The sequence below is a fragment of the Chiroxiphia lanceolata genome, chromosome 21 (genome assembly GCF_009829145.1).
Source record: "Chiroxiphia lanceolata isolate bChiLan1 chromosome 21, bChiLan1.pri, whole genome shotgun sequence".
Classification (NCBI taxonomy): Eukaryota; Metazoa; Chordata; class Aves; order Passeriformes; family Pipridae; genus Chiroxiphia; species Chiroxiphia lanceolata.
Genome location: NC_045657.1, coordinates 2,610,088 through 2,626,353, shown reverse-complemented (window position 1 = coordinate 2,626,353; position 16,266 = coordinate 2,610,088). Strand labels below are relative to the sequence as shown.

Below are 16,266 nucleotides of genomic sequence, written 5' to 3'. Positions count from 1 at the left end.
TCAGTGTCTGTTTCTTCAGGGGGGCTTCAGAGGCCACAGGGATCCGTGGGCATGAAAGGATGTGGAGCCAGTGTCTTGCCTCACCCTCTGAGTGTTTTCCAGTAAGAACGAGCACTTACAGTACTGACATTGCTGCTTAATCTGTACAATTATAAAAAATGAACAAATAATTGAGGCTATAAACCAGAAAAAAGAGCCAGATTCAGTAAAGGCAAGATGCTGATGGAACAGTACACACAGATTCCTCTGCTCTGCGGTGGAGTGGGAGAAGAGAAAACAGAGCCTCTTCTCAGGGTACTTGCTGGAATCCAACCCACAACAGCAGTAAGTGATGGCCACTGCTGGGGGGGAAGAAGAAATGTGTTTTATCCCTGTCTGTTTGTCTTTCTTGTGTTCAAATGCCTTCCATGAATATCTGAGCCAAGGGCAAGGATAACGACCTGCAGAACTCCAGCCTGTGAGGTGAGAGGATGACAAGATGAGATACTTGCGGGAAGCAAATTTAAAATTCACAAATGGAAAAATTCCAGGGGAAGCCAATGTCTCAGGACCATCCGGACAAGGAAGAGAAGCAGCACTGAATGACCAGCCTGGTCTGATTGTTTGTTGATTGTTGTAGTTTTGGTTGTAACCACAGATCCGGGAATGAGCTGTGAGTGACTGTGGGGCAAAGAGCAGCAGAAACCACATCTCCAAAAGGGCAGCAAACAGCAGGCAAACCCACCATCTGAGATGTGCCTTGAGGGATGCTCAGCCATCATTTTGGAAGGGTTTAGGAAATGCACTGGCAGGCTCAGTCCCGGATGTCACAGCCCATTGAAACCCGTCAGAAAGGGACTCTGTGAAAAGCATGAAAACGGAAAGAAAAGTGAACCACTGCTGTAGTGAGACGTTTTCTGCTGCTTCCCGTTCCAGGTTGTCTTTGTCCAAGGTGGCACCTGCCGTTCTCCCGGGTTGTCCTGGCGGAAACTGGGACCTGGAGCCTCCCAGCCCTGAGCGCTGCGTCTCCAGTGTGTGAGCTGCGTTTGCCCTCTGCTGTTGGCTGATGAAACTGTTCCCTCTGCATGATCCAAAACGGGAGTGTAGGAACAGCAGGACCTGGAGAACCAGAATGGTTACCCTCGAGTTTCAAACACGCTTACAAATCGTGACACTTAAAGAAGTGACACCCCAGAAAGGGATGAGACCTTTGTTTTATATTCTCAAGCTTTTTTTTTGTAATCACAAAGACCAGAAACCTTTTTTTTTTTATTTAGTTAGTTTTCATTTTTCCCTAAGTAAAAACCAAAAATTAAGCCCCCGTGAGACCAGGGATTCAGGTGTGACTGAATCTCCCTGCTGACAGCAGGATGAAAGGCAGGATGAGCCCACAGAGGAAGGTGTGAGCAGAGATGCCCTGGAATGGTAAGAGCTGCTCAGCAAGGAGGAAAGATGCCCTGGGCTGAGGGCTCAGGTGACTCTGGTTTCTCCCCCTGCTCTGGCATCCCAGAACTGCAGAGCTGCTCCCACCTGGGCCCCAGGCCTGCTCCCTCTGCCCTCTCCTGCAGCCATCCAGCCCTGGCATTGCCAGGATGCCCCAAACACCCAGGAAAGGACACAAGGGCTTGTCAAGAAATCTCTTGGCATCTTGCCACGTGTTTGCAAGCTGAGATCAGCACTCAGGCTCCTCTTGTTGCTGTTTGTTTTCTCCCTGGCTCCCAGCAGCCTCTCCCTGTGCTGTGGCCACTGTTGCCCCGCACAGAGGGGCTCAAACAAAGGTGTGGCCAAATGGCTGGGGGGATTCCTCTGGGCTGGTGGGATTCCTCTGGATGTCCTCCCACTCCTCCCAGGACTCTTGGGCAGGACAGGGACTGACCTGGAGTGTCTCTCCTGCATTCCCGGCTGGCACCAGGGAGCTGGTGCCCGTGGATGGCTCAGCCCGGGGAAGGAGCAGCACATGGGATGTTCAGTGCTGAGATCTTCCTCGCACCTCCCTTTGGAAGTGGCTGCTGGGATTGGCCACTGTAGGAAGGCTGCAGATCATCTCTAAAGTGCTTTTCCACAGCTCCTAGGTGGAGATTCTGTTCCATGCATGGCCGAGGCTTCACAAGGTAAGCGTTGAACTGGCTGTAACAGGGGGACACAGGAGGGAGCTGATTTTCCTGGCTCTCTGACCACACAGTCCCTGCCTCAGGTGACTCCTGAGCTCCCAGGGCAGCTCTGCAAGGAGCACTGACCCAGAGCAGAACATTTCCCACTTCTGTCTCTCCTTAGACTACTTCACAACGCTGAGAAAATAAATAATAACAGGTCACATTTGCAAGCACCACAGAAATGTAAATGCTGAGGGTCTTTATGGGCAGTCAGCAATTACAGATGAGAAAATTTATATACATATATGTATATATATAGACATCCAGATTACCTAGGCTATTCTCAAAGGGCAGCAATGACTGGTCCTTTTGTATGGCTGTTTCAGACCTTGGATATCAAGTAAGGAGAGCTGAAAGATGGATAACAGCTTTGCATCTGGAGAAATGGATCCTCTAGCTGGTATGTGGGCAATGAGCTTCCATTTTCCTCACAGTCATAGCAGAGACTTGAGTAACTTCATTTTAAACCGAGGATTTATCACCTATGGAAAGACTTGAGTGCTTAGTTTAGTCTGGACTGCATGACTTCGGGCAGAGTGGAGCAAATATTTTGAAGTTTGGAGAGTGCTGGGTGGTTTTGTAACTGCTCAGAGCTCTCAAAGCAACACCAAAGCTCTCACTTTCATACTGCTTTTTAACAGAAATCTGTGAATCTTCCTCAGCCTAAAATCATCACAGCTCAGTTTCTATTCAATGTATTCAATAAATTCACTCCAGGAGCTTCTCTGCACCTGATGTGTCCCTTTGGGTTTTTTTCCCTAAAAAGACATGAGCCGTTCTTGCTCTCACAATGAATCCTGAGTGGGATGTTTTTTGTAAGTAACCACCACAAATAGGACTGAATTGAGAAATTCAGTTCAGTCTTTCTTAAATATGTGCCAATATCAGCGAGGATTTTGCTGAATAAGCACTTTCACAGCCCAGAGATCATGAGCTCTGACAGAACTGAGCACACACTGAAATACAAAAGCAGCCCAGACACAGCTTTTCAGGAGCAGTTCTGTGTTTCAGCCACCAGCTCTGTGCTCTATTCTGGCTTGGGCATTTTATAGTGAAGATGCTAAAACATGTTTTTCATCTCTTGACTCCCCAGACGTGGCCTTGGCTTGGAAGAGTCTCCAGGAGGCCAAAGCAGTGGTAGGTGTGGATCAGGGAACACTTGCTGTCACATTCCTTTATCACTTTCTATCAGCTACCTGAGCATCACCTCCACAGAGTTTGATTCCATGGAAATATTGTCGTTGAAACATGTAAACATGCCATTTGGGTTGTTCTTTTCCAATGAACATATCACCTCTTTAATCATTTGCTAAATATGATTAATAATATATTAATAAATAACAAAAAGAGGATAAAGGGAAAAACAAGGAATCTTACCCAATTTCACAACACTCTTCCAAATTAATGACAAGAACAGACAAAGCTTGACCTTGCTTGTGTTTGAAGCCCTGAGCAGAGTAATAGTGTCGCTATATTATAGCTGACACTCACTGAGCTGGGACATCTTCTGAATTCTCCCTGTCTTATCATCCTCTTAATAGGGAACATGATAGTGTTGATATCAGGCACATCAGAACTGGTATTGCTTGGATAAATCAGAATATTATCCAAATTCATGGGGTGTTGCTTGCACAGCAAGGGCCTGGCACCAGGATCCCGCTGCTGGAGTTGCTCTTGGCTGGGTTTGCTTCCAGCTTAAGCTGTTTTTAAAAACATCAGTAAAAATCTGCAGCCCAAATACATGCAAAGTGTAAATAAAAAGAGAGGTGATTTCATCTCTTATCTTCCCAGTCAACTGCATTCTTTCCAACTGTAGGAAATGCCACATGGAACATGCTCAGACATGCCAGTATTTACCCAGTAACTAGGAGCTGCAAAATTAATCAGAGAAGCAGCGTGTGCCAGCAAAAAGCTACCAGGGGGGAAAAAAACCCCCAAACATATGTCACCCTTCAAAAGAAAAATCTGCCTTTTCACAGCTACAAAGGATTGAAAACAAATTTTATCATCAAACATGGAGTGGTGCCAAATCTCAGGCAGCCAGAAGAAAGCTTTGGCACGAAAAGAGCTTTGGTGAGTTCTGAGTTACTGGGAAACTGCTGAGATGGGACTGCTTTGGTGCTGGAGGGAAGGGAAGGCGACAGGAGACAGTGAAAACCCCTCTTTATTGAGGGAAGTGTCTATTTTTATCAGCTTTCTGTGATGTCCCCAGCAAAATATCACAAGGCACACGGAGTCACACCTTGCTGAAGAGAGCTCAGGCAAAAGCTGCAGCACAGTGAAAGCTCCTTTTGCTTCTCCCCTGAGGTGTTTTCCCTAGAGATAACTGAAGGGATGCAAATGCAGCCTTTTGTTTGCTAACTCTAGAAGGAAATACACAATGGTGTTTAAAATCATTTCTAAAAGATAAAGGGGGAGAAGGAAAGGAAATACGCAGTGTGTTTAAAATAATTTCTAAAAGATGAAGTGGGAGAAGGCAAAAAGCAGGAAATCCAACCAAATTCCAGAAGACTCTTAAAAACCAACGACAAGAGCAGACTTCACTTATTATTTTTGCATCTGCTGGGTATTTGTTTTTGAGGTGGCTTATTGGCTGGGAAGAGTTTCAGCTGCCAGCTTTCAATATTTATGGCTGTTGTTTCCTCCTGGGCAGTAGAGGTTTGTGCCATCCCTGCCTGGATCCTGCTCTTGGTAACAAGGATAGCAAGAGGTGTGAGTTGATCTCTTGCTGGAGTTTGTGGTTTTGCTTGGGAACCTTTGTTCTTTTTCCCAAACCATTTGAACAGGGGAGGGAAAGATGTTTGGCACTGGGTTTAAATGACAGGGGTGAGATGTGACCTGGTGAAGGACACTTTAACACCCAATCCTGTGGGATTCAGGTACAGGGGGCTAAAGGCAGCACAGGTGTCTGTGCAAGCTGGTGATAAATCCTCCCTCTGCCCTGGGTGACACAGACAGAGCCCACACAGAGATTTTTACACCAAACTCTCACCTTTCCATCCCAGAACTGCAGTTCTGGCAGGATCTTTCCCTGGAAAGGAATGAAATGTTACCCAGGTGTCCAAAGAGCCAGGTCTGGGGGGGGGAATAGTCCCCAGTAAAAGGAGCTGTTTGAATTGAGTGGTTAAGGAGCATTTCTGTCATTGACATGGTTTTGCTGTGCTGTAGATGGCGAGAGGAACAAAGATGAGACAGCTCTGAGTGAGAAAAAGAGCAGTGAGATTCCTCCAGCTCACAGGTAAACAATAACCTGAAAGTACAGCACTTGGGGGATGAAGAGATGAAGCCACACATAAAGGGATTTAAAATTCTGGGATGCAGGACTTCAGGAAAAGTTTAGCACGTTATTGTTTATTAGGAAAAAAAAAAAAGAAACAAAAAGTCACCAATTTCACCCTCAGAAATGCTGACAACAAGGCACTGGAGGAAGGCAATCCCTGACATCAGCTCTGTGTTTGTCTGCCCATGCTCGTAATTACTCTTATCAGACCATGGTTTACATTTTACTTTCCTAAGATTGTCTTTTTTGCCAAACTTCTGGTAACTGGCAAAATGCTGATCCTGTGGAGACACTGAGATCGCCATCAGAGCACGTTGTAGAAACTCAGCAGTCATTCATGTTAATGTACTGACCAATTTAATAACACATCCTACATGTTCACTCTTGGTTTTCTTTTTCCTAAGAAAGGTCAGCCCTGCTATTCTCTCTACCTGCTCACAGACCTGTTTGCCTGAGAGCCCTGCTGTGATCTCTGCCCCTTCCAGAATGATCCCTCTGTCCCTCAGGGAAGCCTCACACTCAGCACCTTCCAGCCCTTCCAGGAGCTGGGCTGTGGATGGTGAAGGCACGGCTGGGCCATGGGCTCCTGCAAAGAGCCTGTGCAGACCAAGAAGGGACAATTTCAGGGATCAGGCAGATTCAAGAGGTCACACAGCACAGCAGGAAAGACCTCCCTGCTCCCTGCATCACCCACCTCACTCCCCTGCAGGGAGTAGGTCATTCTGCCCATGGGGCAGCTGGAGCAACATCCCCATGGACCACCTTTCACCAGCCAGCAAGGCCAGTGAGCAGAAGCTGGAAGAGCTGTGGAAAAAAGCACCCCAAAATAAGTTGGAGCAACTCAAGAAGAGGATTCAGGAGCAGAAGCAAAGGCAGCAAGCAGGACCCTGGGAGCAGAAGCCCCTGATTTCTGCTAAAGAGCCACTGCCAAAAAGAGTCCTGAAGAGAAAGGTGTGCAGGGTGGGCTCTGCTCCTGCTGCTCCAGCTTACAGAGGTCAGTAGTAGTCTGGAATCCATGGAGAAAGGCTGGAACTGTGCGTTACCAGCAGAGCTTTGGCACAGCTGAATAACTTCCCACACAGCTTCCACCCCACCTTTGGTCCATGTTGGGCATCACCCATGTTCTTGTGATAAATCCATTTACTTCTGCAGCTACAAACTTCCCTGGGCTGTCCATCCCACCCTGCTCCCTCCTGAGGTCACTTCTCCACTGGATTTGCTTCCCCCAGCATGCACAAATTCATTAATTTCTTTCCACAGAACAGTAAACAATTTGCTGCAAATCTGTTTTCTCCCCTTTCCTCCCACATCCTTTTGTCACATGTAAAGCATGGAAGGGGGCACAGCAGTACAGTAGTGCAGAGGCATCACAGGTATTTAAAGCAGGAATTGTGCAGTTCAGAGGCATTACAGGGGATTTGACAGTTCATTCAATGGAACTACTGTGGATCTGAAAGCAAATATTATTAGACTCTCCTTATCCTGCTCTACTGCTAAATTTAGGGCTCCATGTGCAGCTGTCACCTTAGTTTAGTGTGGTTTAAGATCTCAGATTGCTGGGAGCAAAGCATGGAGTTGGGAGCAAGGCCTGCCTGGGGAGAGCCCAGCAACCTCCTCAGCCAAGGGGGATTACTGAGGGAATGTGGGACTAGAGAAGAGGAGCTGAAAAGCTGCACATAATAAATCTTATTGCTGTAATAGCATTAGTGTTAATTCATTGGGTGCTGGCATCCCTGTCACACCCCACCAACTTCCACAGGCATTTCCCTTGGATTTGCTCCCTGTCACCTTTTACAGTGATGTTTGGAGGTGTGTTTTGGTGCTCCCCTGGGGTCTGTGGGAGCCAGACATCCCTGCTGCCACCTCCCCTTTCCAGCTGCATCAGGCAGTGCTCTCTGTCATGTAACCCCTCCTAATACCCAGAAGCCAAAGCCACAATCCGGGCTGAGCCTCTTTTGAACATCCCAAGGGAAGGCTAGTTTTGTTTTTAACCCAGATCATTTTATGTAACTGAGTCAGGGAACTGCCAGACAAACCATTCAGCTTGCACAACAGAGGCAGCCCGTGAGGCTGAGGATTAGCAGCTCCAGGCACTCAGTTCTGATGCATCTAGTCCAGTTTGTCCCCTTACTCTGCACTGAAAAAAGTGTGTCACAGCTGCTTGGCCAGATAATCCCTGTGTCACACACCTGCAGTGCAGCCCAGGGAGCCACTTCTGCCTTTCACACATCCACGAGCTCAGTACTGCTGGGTACCAGCATCTGCACAGCTCCTGGGAGCCCTGATGGGTCTCAACACTCTGTTTGTCTTGGTTTCAGTGCTCTGAACCCGAGGTCTGCTCTCTCCTTGCCTGATGAAGGGCACAGAAGGCAGGCAGAAAGGATTAATCATCCCTGGACAAGGAAGGGGCTATAAAAAAGCACCCAAGACCCCAGGTTAGCAATGAGGTAACATCACAGCTTGTTAGAGGCAACTTGCCCAAGCATCCAGTGTTTGCTCCGTTAGAATGGATCTCCAGAGGTACCAAAGGGAAGGGGTCCCATTGCACCCACTGGATGCACCAGTTAGGTCAGGGCCATGCTGTATGGATAGACAGGGTCATGGATAAAACCTCAGGAATGAATCCAGGCCAATACTTGCTTTGCTGGGACATCTGTACCACAAAAAAACCCCACAAGTCCTGCTTGTTTGGTGACCAGCTTCATTAAAAGACTCCTTGCTTTGCATTCAAGGGAATGGGGACTGGGATTGGTTTGTTGGGTTCAGCAGTCATGTCTGAAGTTTGATTTTAGCTGCACACTAATTCTTTTCTGTGTTATATTTCCCCATCCTGATTAAAGACCAAAGAGAGAGAAGCTCAGCACAGAGAATCCAAACACAAAGCCAGAGGCAGCCTCCACCCAAATCCTCTCTTCTGAAAAAAAAAGGAGGGAAAGGTAAGGATGAAAATCATGAGAAATTAGATGGTCTGATGGACAAAACTACTGGAAGCTGGTGGCATCTGGAAACTCACCTGCCAAAATTTACTGCTGGTTGTTAAATTACACCAAATCCTGGGATCCACAGCCAAGGACCCAGCAGGTTCTACCGAGCAGGTACCAAAGAGAACCAGTGAAGGAACAGACGCAAACCATCACTCATTTCAGGAGGTAGAAGATGACTCCTGGCAGCACAAGGTGAAAAGGCTGAATTTCTGGGTGAGCTGCAGGTGAATCGTGCTGAGGCCCCCAAAATGAGGTGTCAGACTGGCCACCCAATCCCACTTTCTGTCACTGGACTTTTGGGTACACTTTGGCAAGTCCCTTCCACGCACAACCCCCAGGCACTCCATGGGCAGAATGTGCCACAAGTACCCTCTGTGCCCATGGGCATCACCCAAAAACCAGCCTGTGTTACCTGTGACAATCTGTCACACCACTGCCTGCAGCAGTTGAATGCCAGACCTGCCAGGATTAAAAATCATCAGAAGTGAAAAATAAGTCATATGTCCTCAGTGGGAAGAGCTGTCTGTCACCTGTTCAGTTCTGTGCTCCCTGATGAATTGAGTGCCACCAAAGGCAGGGAGGTCCTGCCAAACAAGGTAGTGAAAAGTCAGATGAATAGTCCAGAACTAACTACAAAGTCAACAGTGGGAACGGGAATCTCAGTTGATATTCCTCAGTTTTATTTGAGAGGTCTGAGGGCAGATTTGAATGCCTGGTGCCATTTTACCCACTTAAGGCTATTACTTTGAGTAAAAGTGGTTGCATTCAGATTTTGTGGGGAACAAGGCAAAGAGTGGAAGTGCTGTGGGTTGTACTTCACACCAGCCAAGGTACCAGGGAAGTAACTTGTGTGAAAGAAAAAAAGCCAAGCAGATGGAATTATGAGCATAGTTACATCCTGTGCTCTACTACCTAAGTATGATTTAAAATGCATGAAATATGTAATAATTTCCTTCTCCCTCCTTTTTTTTTTTTTTTTGTTTTAATGGATTGTTTGAAAAATGGCTTGATCTTCCTCTGAGAGTGGGTCATAATAAGACCATGCCACGTGAAGCATTCATCATTGTAACTGCCAGTGTCATGGTGTCTTTATTGGCTATTAGTTTCTGTCAGGGAAGGAGCCAAGGCAGGGCTACAAAGAGATGAATGAGGGGCAGGGGTCAGAGCCAGAGTACTCAGGAATTTGATGAATTATAAATTTGCTGTAGTTAACAAAAAATTAAGTCACAACAGCTATAAAATATTCATCTGTTCATAGGTAGGGGGGGAAAAAACCACCCAGGAGAATATTTAAATCAAAAGATTTTCTTCTATTAACTGTTCTCATCAGAAATGCAGCTGCTCTTGAACTTTAGCATCATAGTTTCTGTAGTTAATGAACACTGTGCAGATAAAAAAGAGATTTAATTGAAATCAAACGTCACGGTGAAGCAAAGATTGTTAGGTCTATACATTGGTTTGGTGTGTTCAGAGAAACTAAGAGTGTACAAAATAAGTGCATCCTTAGTTTTTAGTTCTGCTAAACTGGGAAACAAAGTGATCCAGCAAGTGTTTCCTTAAAGACATGGATGGATCCCAGCCCTCCTGAGCCCAACAGACTCTGGCCATTCCATCCATGTTGCCGCTGTCACACACCAAACTGCACAGATCTAGTGCTTCATACTCTGAAAGCTTCCCAAGGAATTCCATGGGATTGTAGGAAGTGAATTCAGCCCCACAGAGAGTGAAGCTCTTCCTTGTCTGAAAAACATCACTCCCCTTGTGACACGACCTAAACCCACAATCCAGATGAGCCTCCAGAGCACTTCAGGGGCTGCTGCAAGTTAAAAAATAGAAGTAAATGGCTCTGACTCCATCACTGGCCATGGTACAGAGGAGGTGTTGCCTTACAGCTGTTCCCAAAGCACAGGGGAATCTCAGGGCAATCCCACTGGCCAGTCAGTCTCTGGAAGTTCTTCATGTCCAACAGCTTCCCTGACTCAGAGATGCTGCCACAGCACACAGGCAAGTTACTGAAGAGAAGCTGGAAAAGCCTGATTCAGAGCACTGAAACACATCTTTGAACTGATTTAAGAGTAAAATATTTCCTAGGAAAAAAAATAACTTGAATATTTTAATTGGGAGAGAATCTGGGTGGAGGAAGGATTTCCATGCAAAACCCAACTAAGTACCTGTTTAGTCACCTTCAGCTGGAGAAGTGTTTGCAATAAATACATAATTGTGCAAGTATTGGCATGCTGTGAATGCAACCTGAAATTATGAAGTAAAACAGTGATAAATGTTGTCTATTATGTGACACCGCCTATTAGGCAGCAGTAATTTGTTTGTGCCTCGTTCTGCATCATTTATATCTGCATTATACATTGTCCCTCATCCCATGTCGTTCATTGATCCTTCCACACCACATCCTGCTGAGTCTCACCACTTTAAAAATGAATTAGTTTGCTCTAGTGAGTTTGAAGTAATCACAAGGAAAAGAATAATTTTGTTTTCCCCTTTCTGTCCAGTTCTCAAACATGCTGGTACCCAGTAAAGACTTAATAGAGTTACAATTCTCTTTTAAAGAACGTTTGGGGGCTAATCATAGAATAATAGAGTAATCATAGAATAATTCAATACAAATGCTGTATTTCAGGTGTGAAGCTGCCTGGTGCTTCTGCATGGAGAGAAGGTCAGAAGTTGGCCAGAAAGTTGCTTGGTCCACCCCCTGAATTTCCAAATCTGAGGAGCAGAGCTGCAGAGCAGAGCACAGCAAACACCCTCGGTACAGCTGCTTCCCTCCAACACTGGGTGTTTTGGCACACACACAAAAAAAGTGGTTTATCAAACCTGAGAGAAACAAAAGGTTTCCAGGCCCTTCTGAGCACCTTTTTCTTTAATGACTCTTGCAATAACAATTGGCCACTTCAAATTTCGCCTTTACAGATTAGATTTATCTTCTCCCTTGAATGTCACAGGTTTTACAACACCTGAAAATAGTGCTCAGACCTAGAGCAGGTTTTGAGATGCACATGATAGATACAGGAATTGATACTCCCTGGAGTAATAACACCACTGTTGTTTCCAAATATTTCCTACAGAACTTGGTAGAGGATTTGTGGCAATGCCAGTGACGGAAAACAGCTGGAGAGACAAGGGAAGTGAAGCTGCAGGGAAGAGCCCTGAATTCCAAAGCTGCAAGGCTGTGGAAAGGGGCAGCAATGCACCAGCTGAGGATATCAACCAAGCACTCAGGAACTTCCACTTCCAAAGCCAGTTCCATGATGAAAACAGACATACCAGGCTCCAAAAAGACACTGTAAAAGGAAAGGGATCCCTAGGGATTGTTCTGCAGCAATCCCTAGGGATCCATTCTCCTTCACCTGGACTTTGGGGCATAACTCCCTCTGCCTTCAGTGGGGAAAGGATAAAACCTTCATTAATGAAAGATGGAGCCAAGCCCGGCACCTCAGGAAGCTGCAGCAGAGGGAAAAGTGCATCTCCTCAGAGACAGAAAGGCTTGAGCAGCCCTGCACAGAGAGGGTCTGAGAAAGAAAACCTTAAGCACCCTTCAAAGAGGAGGGTAAACCTTAAAAAACCTCACCCCTACAGCCCTGAAATTGTGCGGGACTTCATGCGTCGCAAAAAGGAAGAAAGAAAGAAAAAACTCCTTGAGGAGAAAAAGTCCTTGGTGGAGGCTGCAGAGATGAGGAAGAAGAGATTGCAAGAGGTGTACAGGAAACAGAGAGAAGCTATTGGGAAGAAATTATGTCCTGACCAGATGCACAAGTTCATTGGGAAAACAGCTTCGGCAACAGGAAATCCTCAGTGTGAACTTAAGCAGGTAAGTCCTCCAGGAGTGGCACGTTGAAACCCCTCCAATCTTGATCAGCACCATGTAGGACATGAATGCTTCATTCAAATGCTTTGAAGTGTCTGGGAGAAAAGGTTTTATCTAGAAAAATGGAGCAATTAATTTGTAATTATGGCAAGAACTGCTGGGCTCATTAGTAGGGCTGAAACCCTTGACTTCAGGGCCAAAAACCTGGAAATCTCCGTTGCCTGAGCTGAAAGAACAGGTTTGTTGTGTGGTATGAGCAGTTTGCCAGTTACATGAGTCAATTATTAAGTGGAACAAAAGCCAAATATTACCCTCCTGATGTCAGGTGTTCAATGCTTACACTGATGGCTCTTCCCTTTCAGGAGCAAACCAGTAGGGGAATCCTGGAGAGGAGTTCCACGGCCTGGGTGGATGAAGCATCCTGTTCTCTATTACATAAAGATCATGGAGGCAGGTACTCAGACTTCAAAAGCATCCTAGGAAGCCTCTTTCTCAGAACACACTGCAGACATATTTTTTTTTTTTTTTTTAAACAGGAGTCAGCTTCTAGAAAGAACTCAATTCCCTAAAAAAGGAGGGGCATTATCTCCTCCAGCACCACCGGAATGTGAATGCTGCTTTCTCAGTCCTCTGAGATGTGAAGACTTGAGGGACTGCTCTCCCCCAGCTCTGCATTCACCTCTGAGCTTTTCCCCTCCTCAGAAAGATGCAAAACCTTCCTCCAAGGACTGGACTGCTGGACTTTCTCCTTACAGAAGCAAACAGGAGCGAGTGAAAGCCATTCACAGTCTGACCAAGGAGCTTGAAGAAAAGATTGACGTGGCAACCGAGAGGCTGAGTGCAGCAAGCTGGGTTAGAGACTCTGCTGACAAAGCGTGGGCACAGACAGCTCTGGACCTTTGCAGTGAGTCTTCTGTCCCAGAACTTGAGACTTCTAGGAACAAGGAAGACAGGACACTGACTGTACAGATGCTCCTGGATGCTGTTGATCCCAGTGTGCTCCGTGTGTCATCCAGCGGGGAATTTCACGGACTGGACAGGATTGGACTTGGGGGTAGCACTGAGGGAGCAACAGCCCTGGACAGACAGAAGGAAATGCTCGTTCTTTTGCCTGGTGGGAGTGCTGGGAGGGAAGAATTACCCTGGATCACTCACAGAGCAGGACAGAGGCACCTCAGCACTGGGGGAGACCTGAGCAACACATTGCAAGGTAAATCATGACATGATGCAACAGAGAGACTCAGGTGCCATTGCCCCAGTCTTTCCAAGCTACAAAGCAGTGGTTAATCCTCATCTTGCCTGGGCTATTGGAAGTGTTGTGTCTTGGAAAATCCTTGAGTACTGGGTCTTCTAGACTTTACTTTTCTCTCATTGCACCTGTGAAACTATATCTTAATTCCCAAAAGTAAGAAAGGAATTATAAGCCTAGCCCCATGTACTTGGAAATCTGTGGATAAGAAGAGCTATATGGAAGTTAAGTGCTCACACATAAGGAGGCAGTGAATAGATGCCAGAGCTTGGGCCATTTCATTTCTACAAAGAGCATATTTATTAAATGCCTTCATTTGTCTTTTTAAAAGGTTTCCCTGTGAGTAAGGGCCCCGAGGTGGACAGGAGCCTATTGCATGAAAAGCCAATAACCAGCCCAGCCTCTCCAGCTCACAGATTCCTCTCTGGAAGGTAAACAAACCTGGATATATTATTCTCTTCTGAATGTGCTGCACACACACGCACTTAAAATAAATAGCACCAATTCAGCACGGAGCAGACAGCTCTCTGCTGCTTACCCAGAGAATTGCCAGGTAGGACACAAACCAAAAGAGGGAAACCACTCATTTGTAGGGAGTTAGTGGATCAATGAGGAAGATTGGGCTGAAGTTTTGGAGAGATGGAGCTGGATTTGTGCCCCAGGAGGAAGTGCTGGGAGCAGAAGGGGAGCTGTCTCTCCGTGCAGCCCAGCCCTGCCCGCCTGCCCGTGAGAGCGCTGCCTTCCCCTTCCCCCTGGAGCAGGGGCAGCCCCGGGGCCGGGGAATCCCCGGGAGCTGTGGGTGCCACGGGGGCGGTGGGTCCCCCGGAGGGGTTGGGTTCCCCGGGAGCCGTGGGTTCCCTGTGGCAGATGGATCTCCCGGGGCCGGTGGGTTTCCAAGTGATGGTGGATCCCATGGGAGCTGGGGATACCCCGGGGACCGTGGGTGCCTCGGGGACGGTGGATGCCTCGGGAGCTGTGGGTGCCCCGGGGGCGGTTATGGATCCCCTGGGAGTGATGGATCCCCTGGGGGCGGTGAGTTCCCCAGGAGCTGTGGGTACCCCGGGACCGATGCTTGCCCCAGGGTCTGTGGGTTCCCCAGGGGTTGCGGATCCCCTGAGAGCCGTGGATCCCTCGGGTCCGGTAGATCCCCGGGGCCGGTGGATCCCCAGGGGTCTGTGTGTTCCCCTGGACCGATGTATCCCCGCGTTCCCGGTTGGGTTCCCCTCTCTCTTGCCGTTCCTCCCTCCCTCCGCCGGAGGGCTCCGGCAGCCGCGGGACGGGCCGGGGGTCCCTGCGGGCACCTGGAGAAAGGTCCCCGGTCTTCGTGCGGGGATGAACGAGGGGTTCGATCACCACCTGCCTGCGACAAATTCGCTCCCAAAAGCGGGTGAAAAGTTCCGATTATTGCAGCTCTACGTGCTGTGCGCGTGCGGAGCAGCGTCTGCTCACATGCAGCACCTTTCCCTGGACAGAGCAGGGGGCAGAGCGTGGGGATGATTGAGGAAAACAGGTTTGGAAGTAGGAAGTTTAGAAAAATGGATTAGATTACTCAGGCTGTTTTCAGCCTGCCTTAATTAAATATTTAATGTAGATGGCAGTTGATATAAACCCCTCTGAATTTAGCCTGTGTCTTAGAGGGCAAAGACATATTTGTGTAACTGCCCCAGGTGGATCACGTCTGGTGGCAGGAGGGACTGTGAAGGGACATGTTAGTTCAGACACAATCACTACTCAAAAATTGTCCAGAGAATTATTTCTCTGATTTTAGGCAACACCTGCAGGTGTCAGAGCATGCCCTGCCCAGCCATGGAGAAGGACAAAGCCAGGGCCCCCTGAGGGGCCACACGTCCATGCAGAAACATCTTCCCTTAGACAGTAAATCCCCTGAGCCCTGAAGATTACATATGACCTGGACAGGCATTACCAAAGGAAGGACATATGTGCAGCAAACTGGCAACCACATCCCAAACATCCTGTTCAGAAGAGGGACGAGGTGTTGGTGCTGTGGGATCCTGCCAGGCAGAGATGGGCTGGCTCTGCTCCATGTGCACTCTGCTGGAACCAGGCTGACTGTGCCAACCCACCTGCAGCGAGTTCTAGTGGGAAAAAGAGCATGTTGTGGTTTTTTTAAGGGAAGGCGGGATATTAAGCTCAGCATTCTTTTTAAGAAGATTGTTTACAGCTTTACAGCACAAAGTAAACATGAGGAAAATGAAAATTGGAGAGATAAGCCCAGACAGCTCAGCTTACCAAAGTTATGAACTGTAATTACTGGAATTACCAGGAGTTAAACCCCTGTTCTTTGTGCACAACTACCACACTCACAAAGGTTGGGCTGGTTTCTGCTCCGAGAGATCATTGCAAGGATTATGGAGCTGTTCTGTCACAGGAGATGGCAAATGTATAAAACATGAGCACTGGGCACTCAGAGTGTGCAGTGGAGAGAGTCAGAGCTGTGCTTGCACTGCACCTGGGGGAGCACAGAGCACCAGTCCTGGGGTCCATCACTCTTGTCGTGCTTCTCTGCAACCCTAATTCACAGCAATGGCAGTAGGGGCAGAACCCCCTGGGCCCCAATGGGAACAACCCCCCAGCTCTAAGGGACAAGCATCAGAGCAAGTGGAAATAAGACAGATTGCACTGATCTCCTGAACAATGCAATTACTGAGAAAGCAAAGCTCCCGTGTGTTTGAGCAGCCGAGGCAAAGAAAGTCCTCAGAGAAAAAAAACCCCACCAATAAAACCTCTCCAACCATAAATCACAACCCTGTTACAAGTGCTGCTCCAAAAGATGAGGAGAG

The 16,266-nt window shown here is 47.5% G+C and overlaps 3 protein-coding genes across 4 annotated transcripts in view; 2 read left to right on the top strand and 1 right to left on the bottom strand.

The window, feature by feature from the left end:
• Window positions 1-16,266, bottom strand: part of GPSM1 (G protein signaling modulator 1) — a 111,410-nt gene that overhangs the window by 83,104 nt on the left and 12,040 nt on the right. The window lies entirely within an intron of this gene.
• On the top strand, window positions 2,004-11,806 carry CCDC187 (coiled-coil domain containing 187). The gene is made up of 6 exons (XM_032708663.1): window positions 2,004-2,090; window positions 5,817-6,406; window positions 8,253-8,348; window positions 11,032-11,160; window positions 11,477-11,770; window positions 11,802-11,806. Exons 1-6 carry the CDS (start codon window positions 2,068-2,070, stop codon window positions 11,804-11,806), a joined length of 1,137 nt encoding a protein of 378 aa, XP_032564554.1. The 5' UTR covers window positions 2,004-2,067.
• LOC116797049 (centrosome-associated protein 350) overlaps window positions 11,772-16,266 on the top strand; it is a 38,501-nt gene continuing 34,006 nt past the window's right edge. For both annotated transcript variants that reach the window (XR_004360562.1, XM_032708205.1), the window contains exons 1-4: window positions 11,772-12,219; window positions 12,579-12,670; window positions 12,753-13,426; window positions 13,797-13,896. Coding sequence is in view for 1 of the 2 variants with exons in the window: in XM_032708205.1 (XP_032564096.1) it covers window positions 11,818-12,219; window positions 12,579-12,670; window positions 12,753-13,426; window positions 13,797-13,896 (1,268 nt within the window). In the remaining variant the exon portion in view is untranslated. The remainder of the gene's footprint in view (window positions 12,220-12,578; window positions 12,671-12,752; window positions 13,427-13,796; window positions 13,897-16,266) is intronic.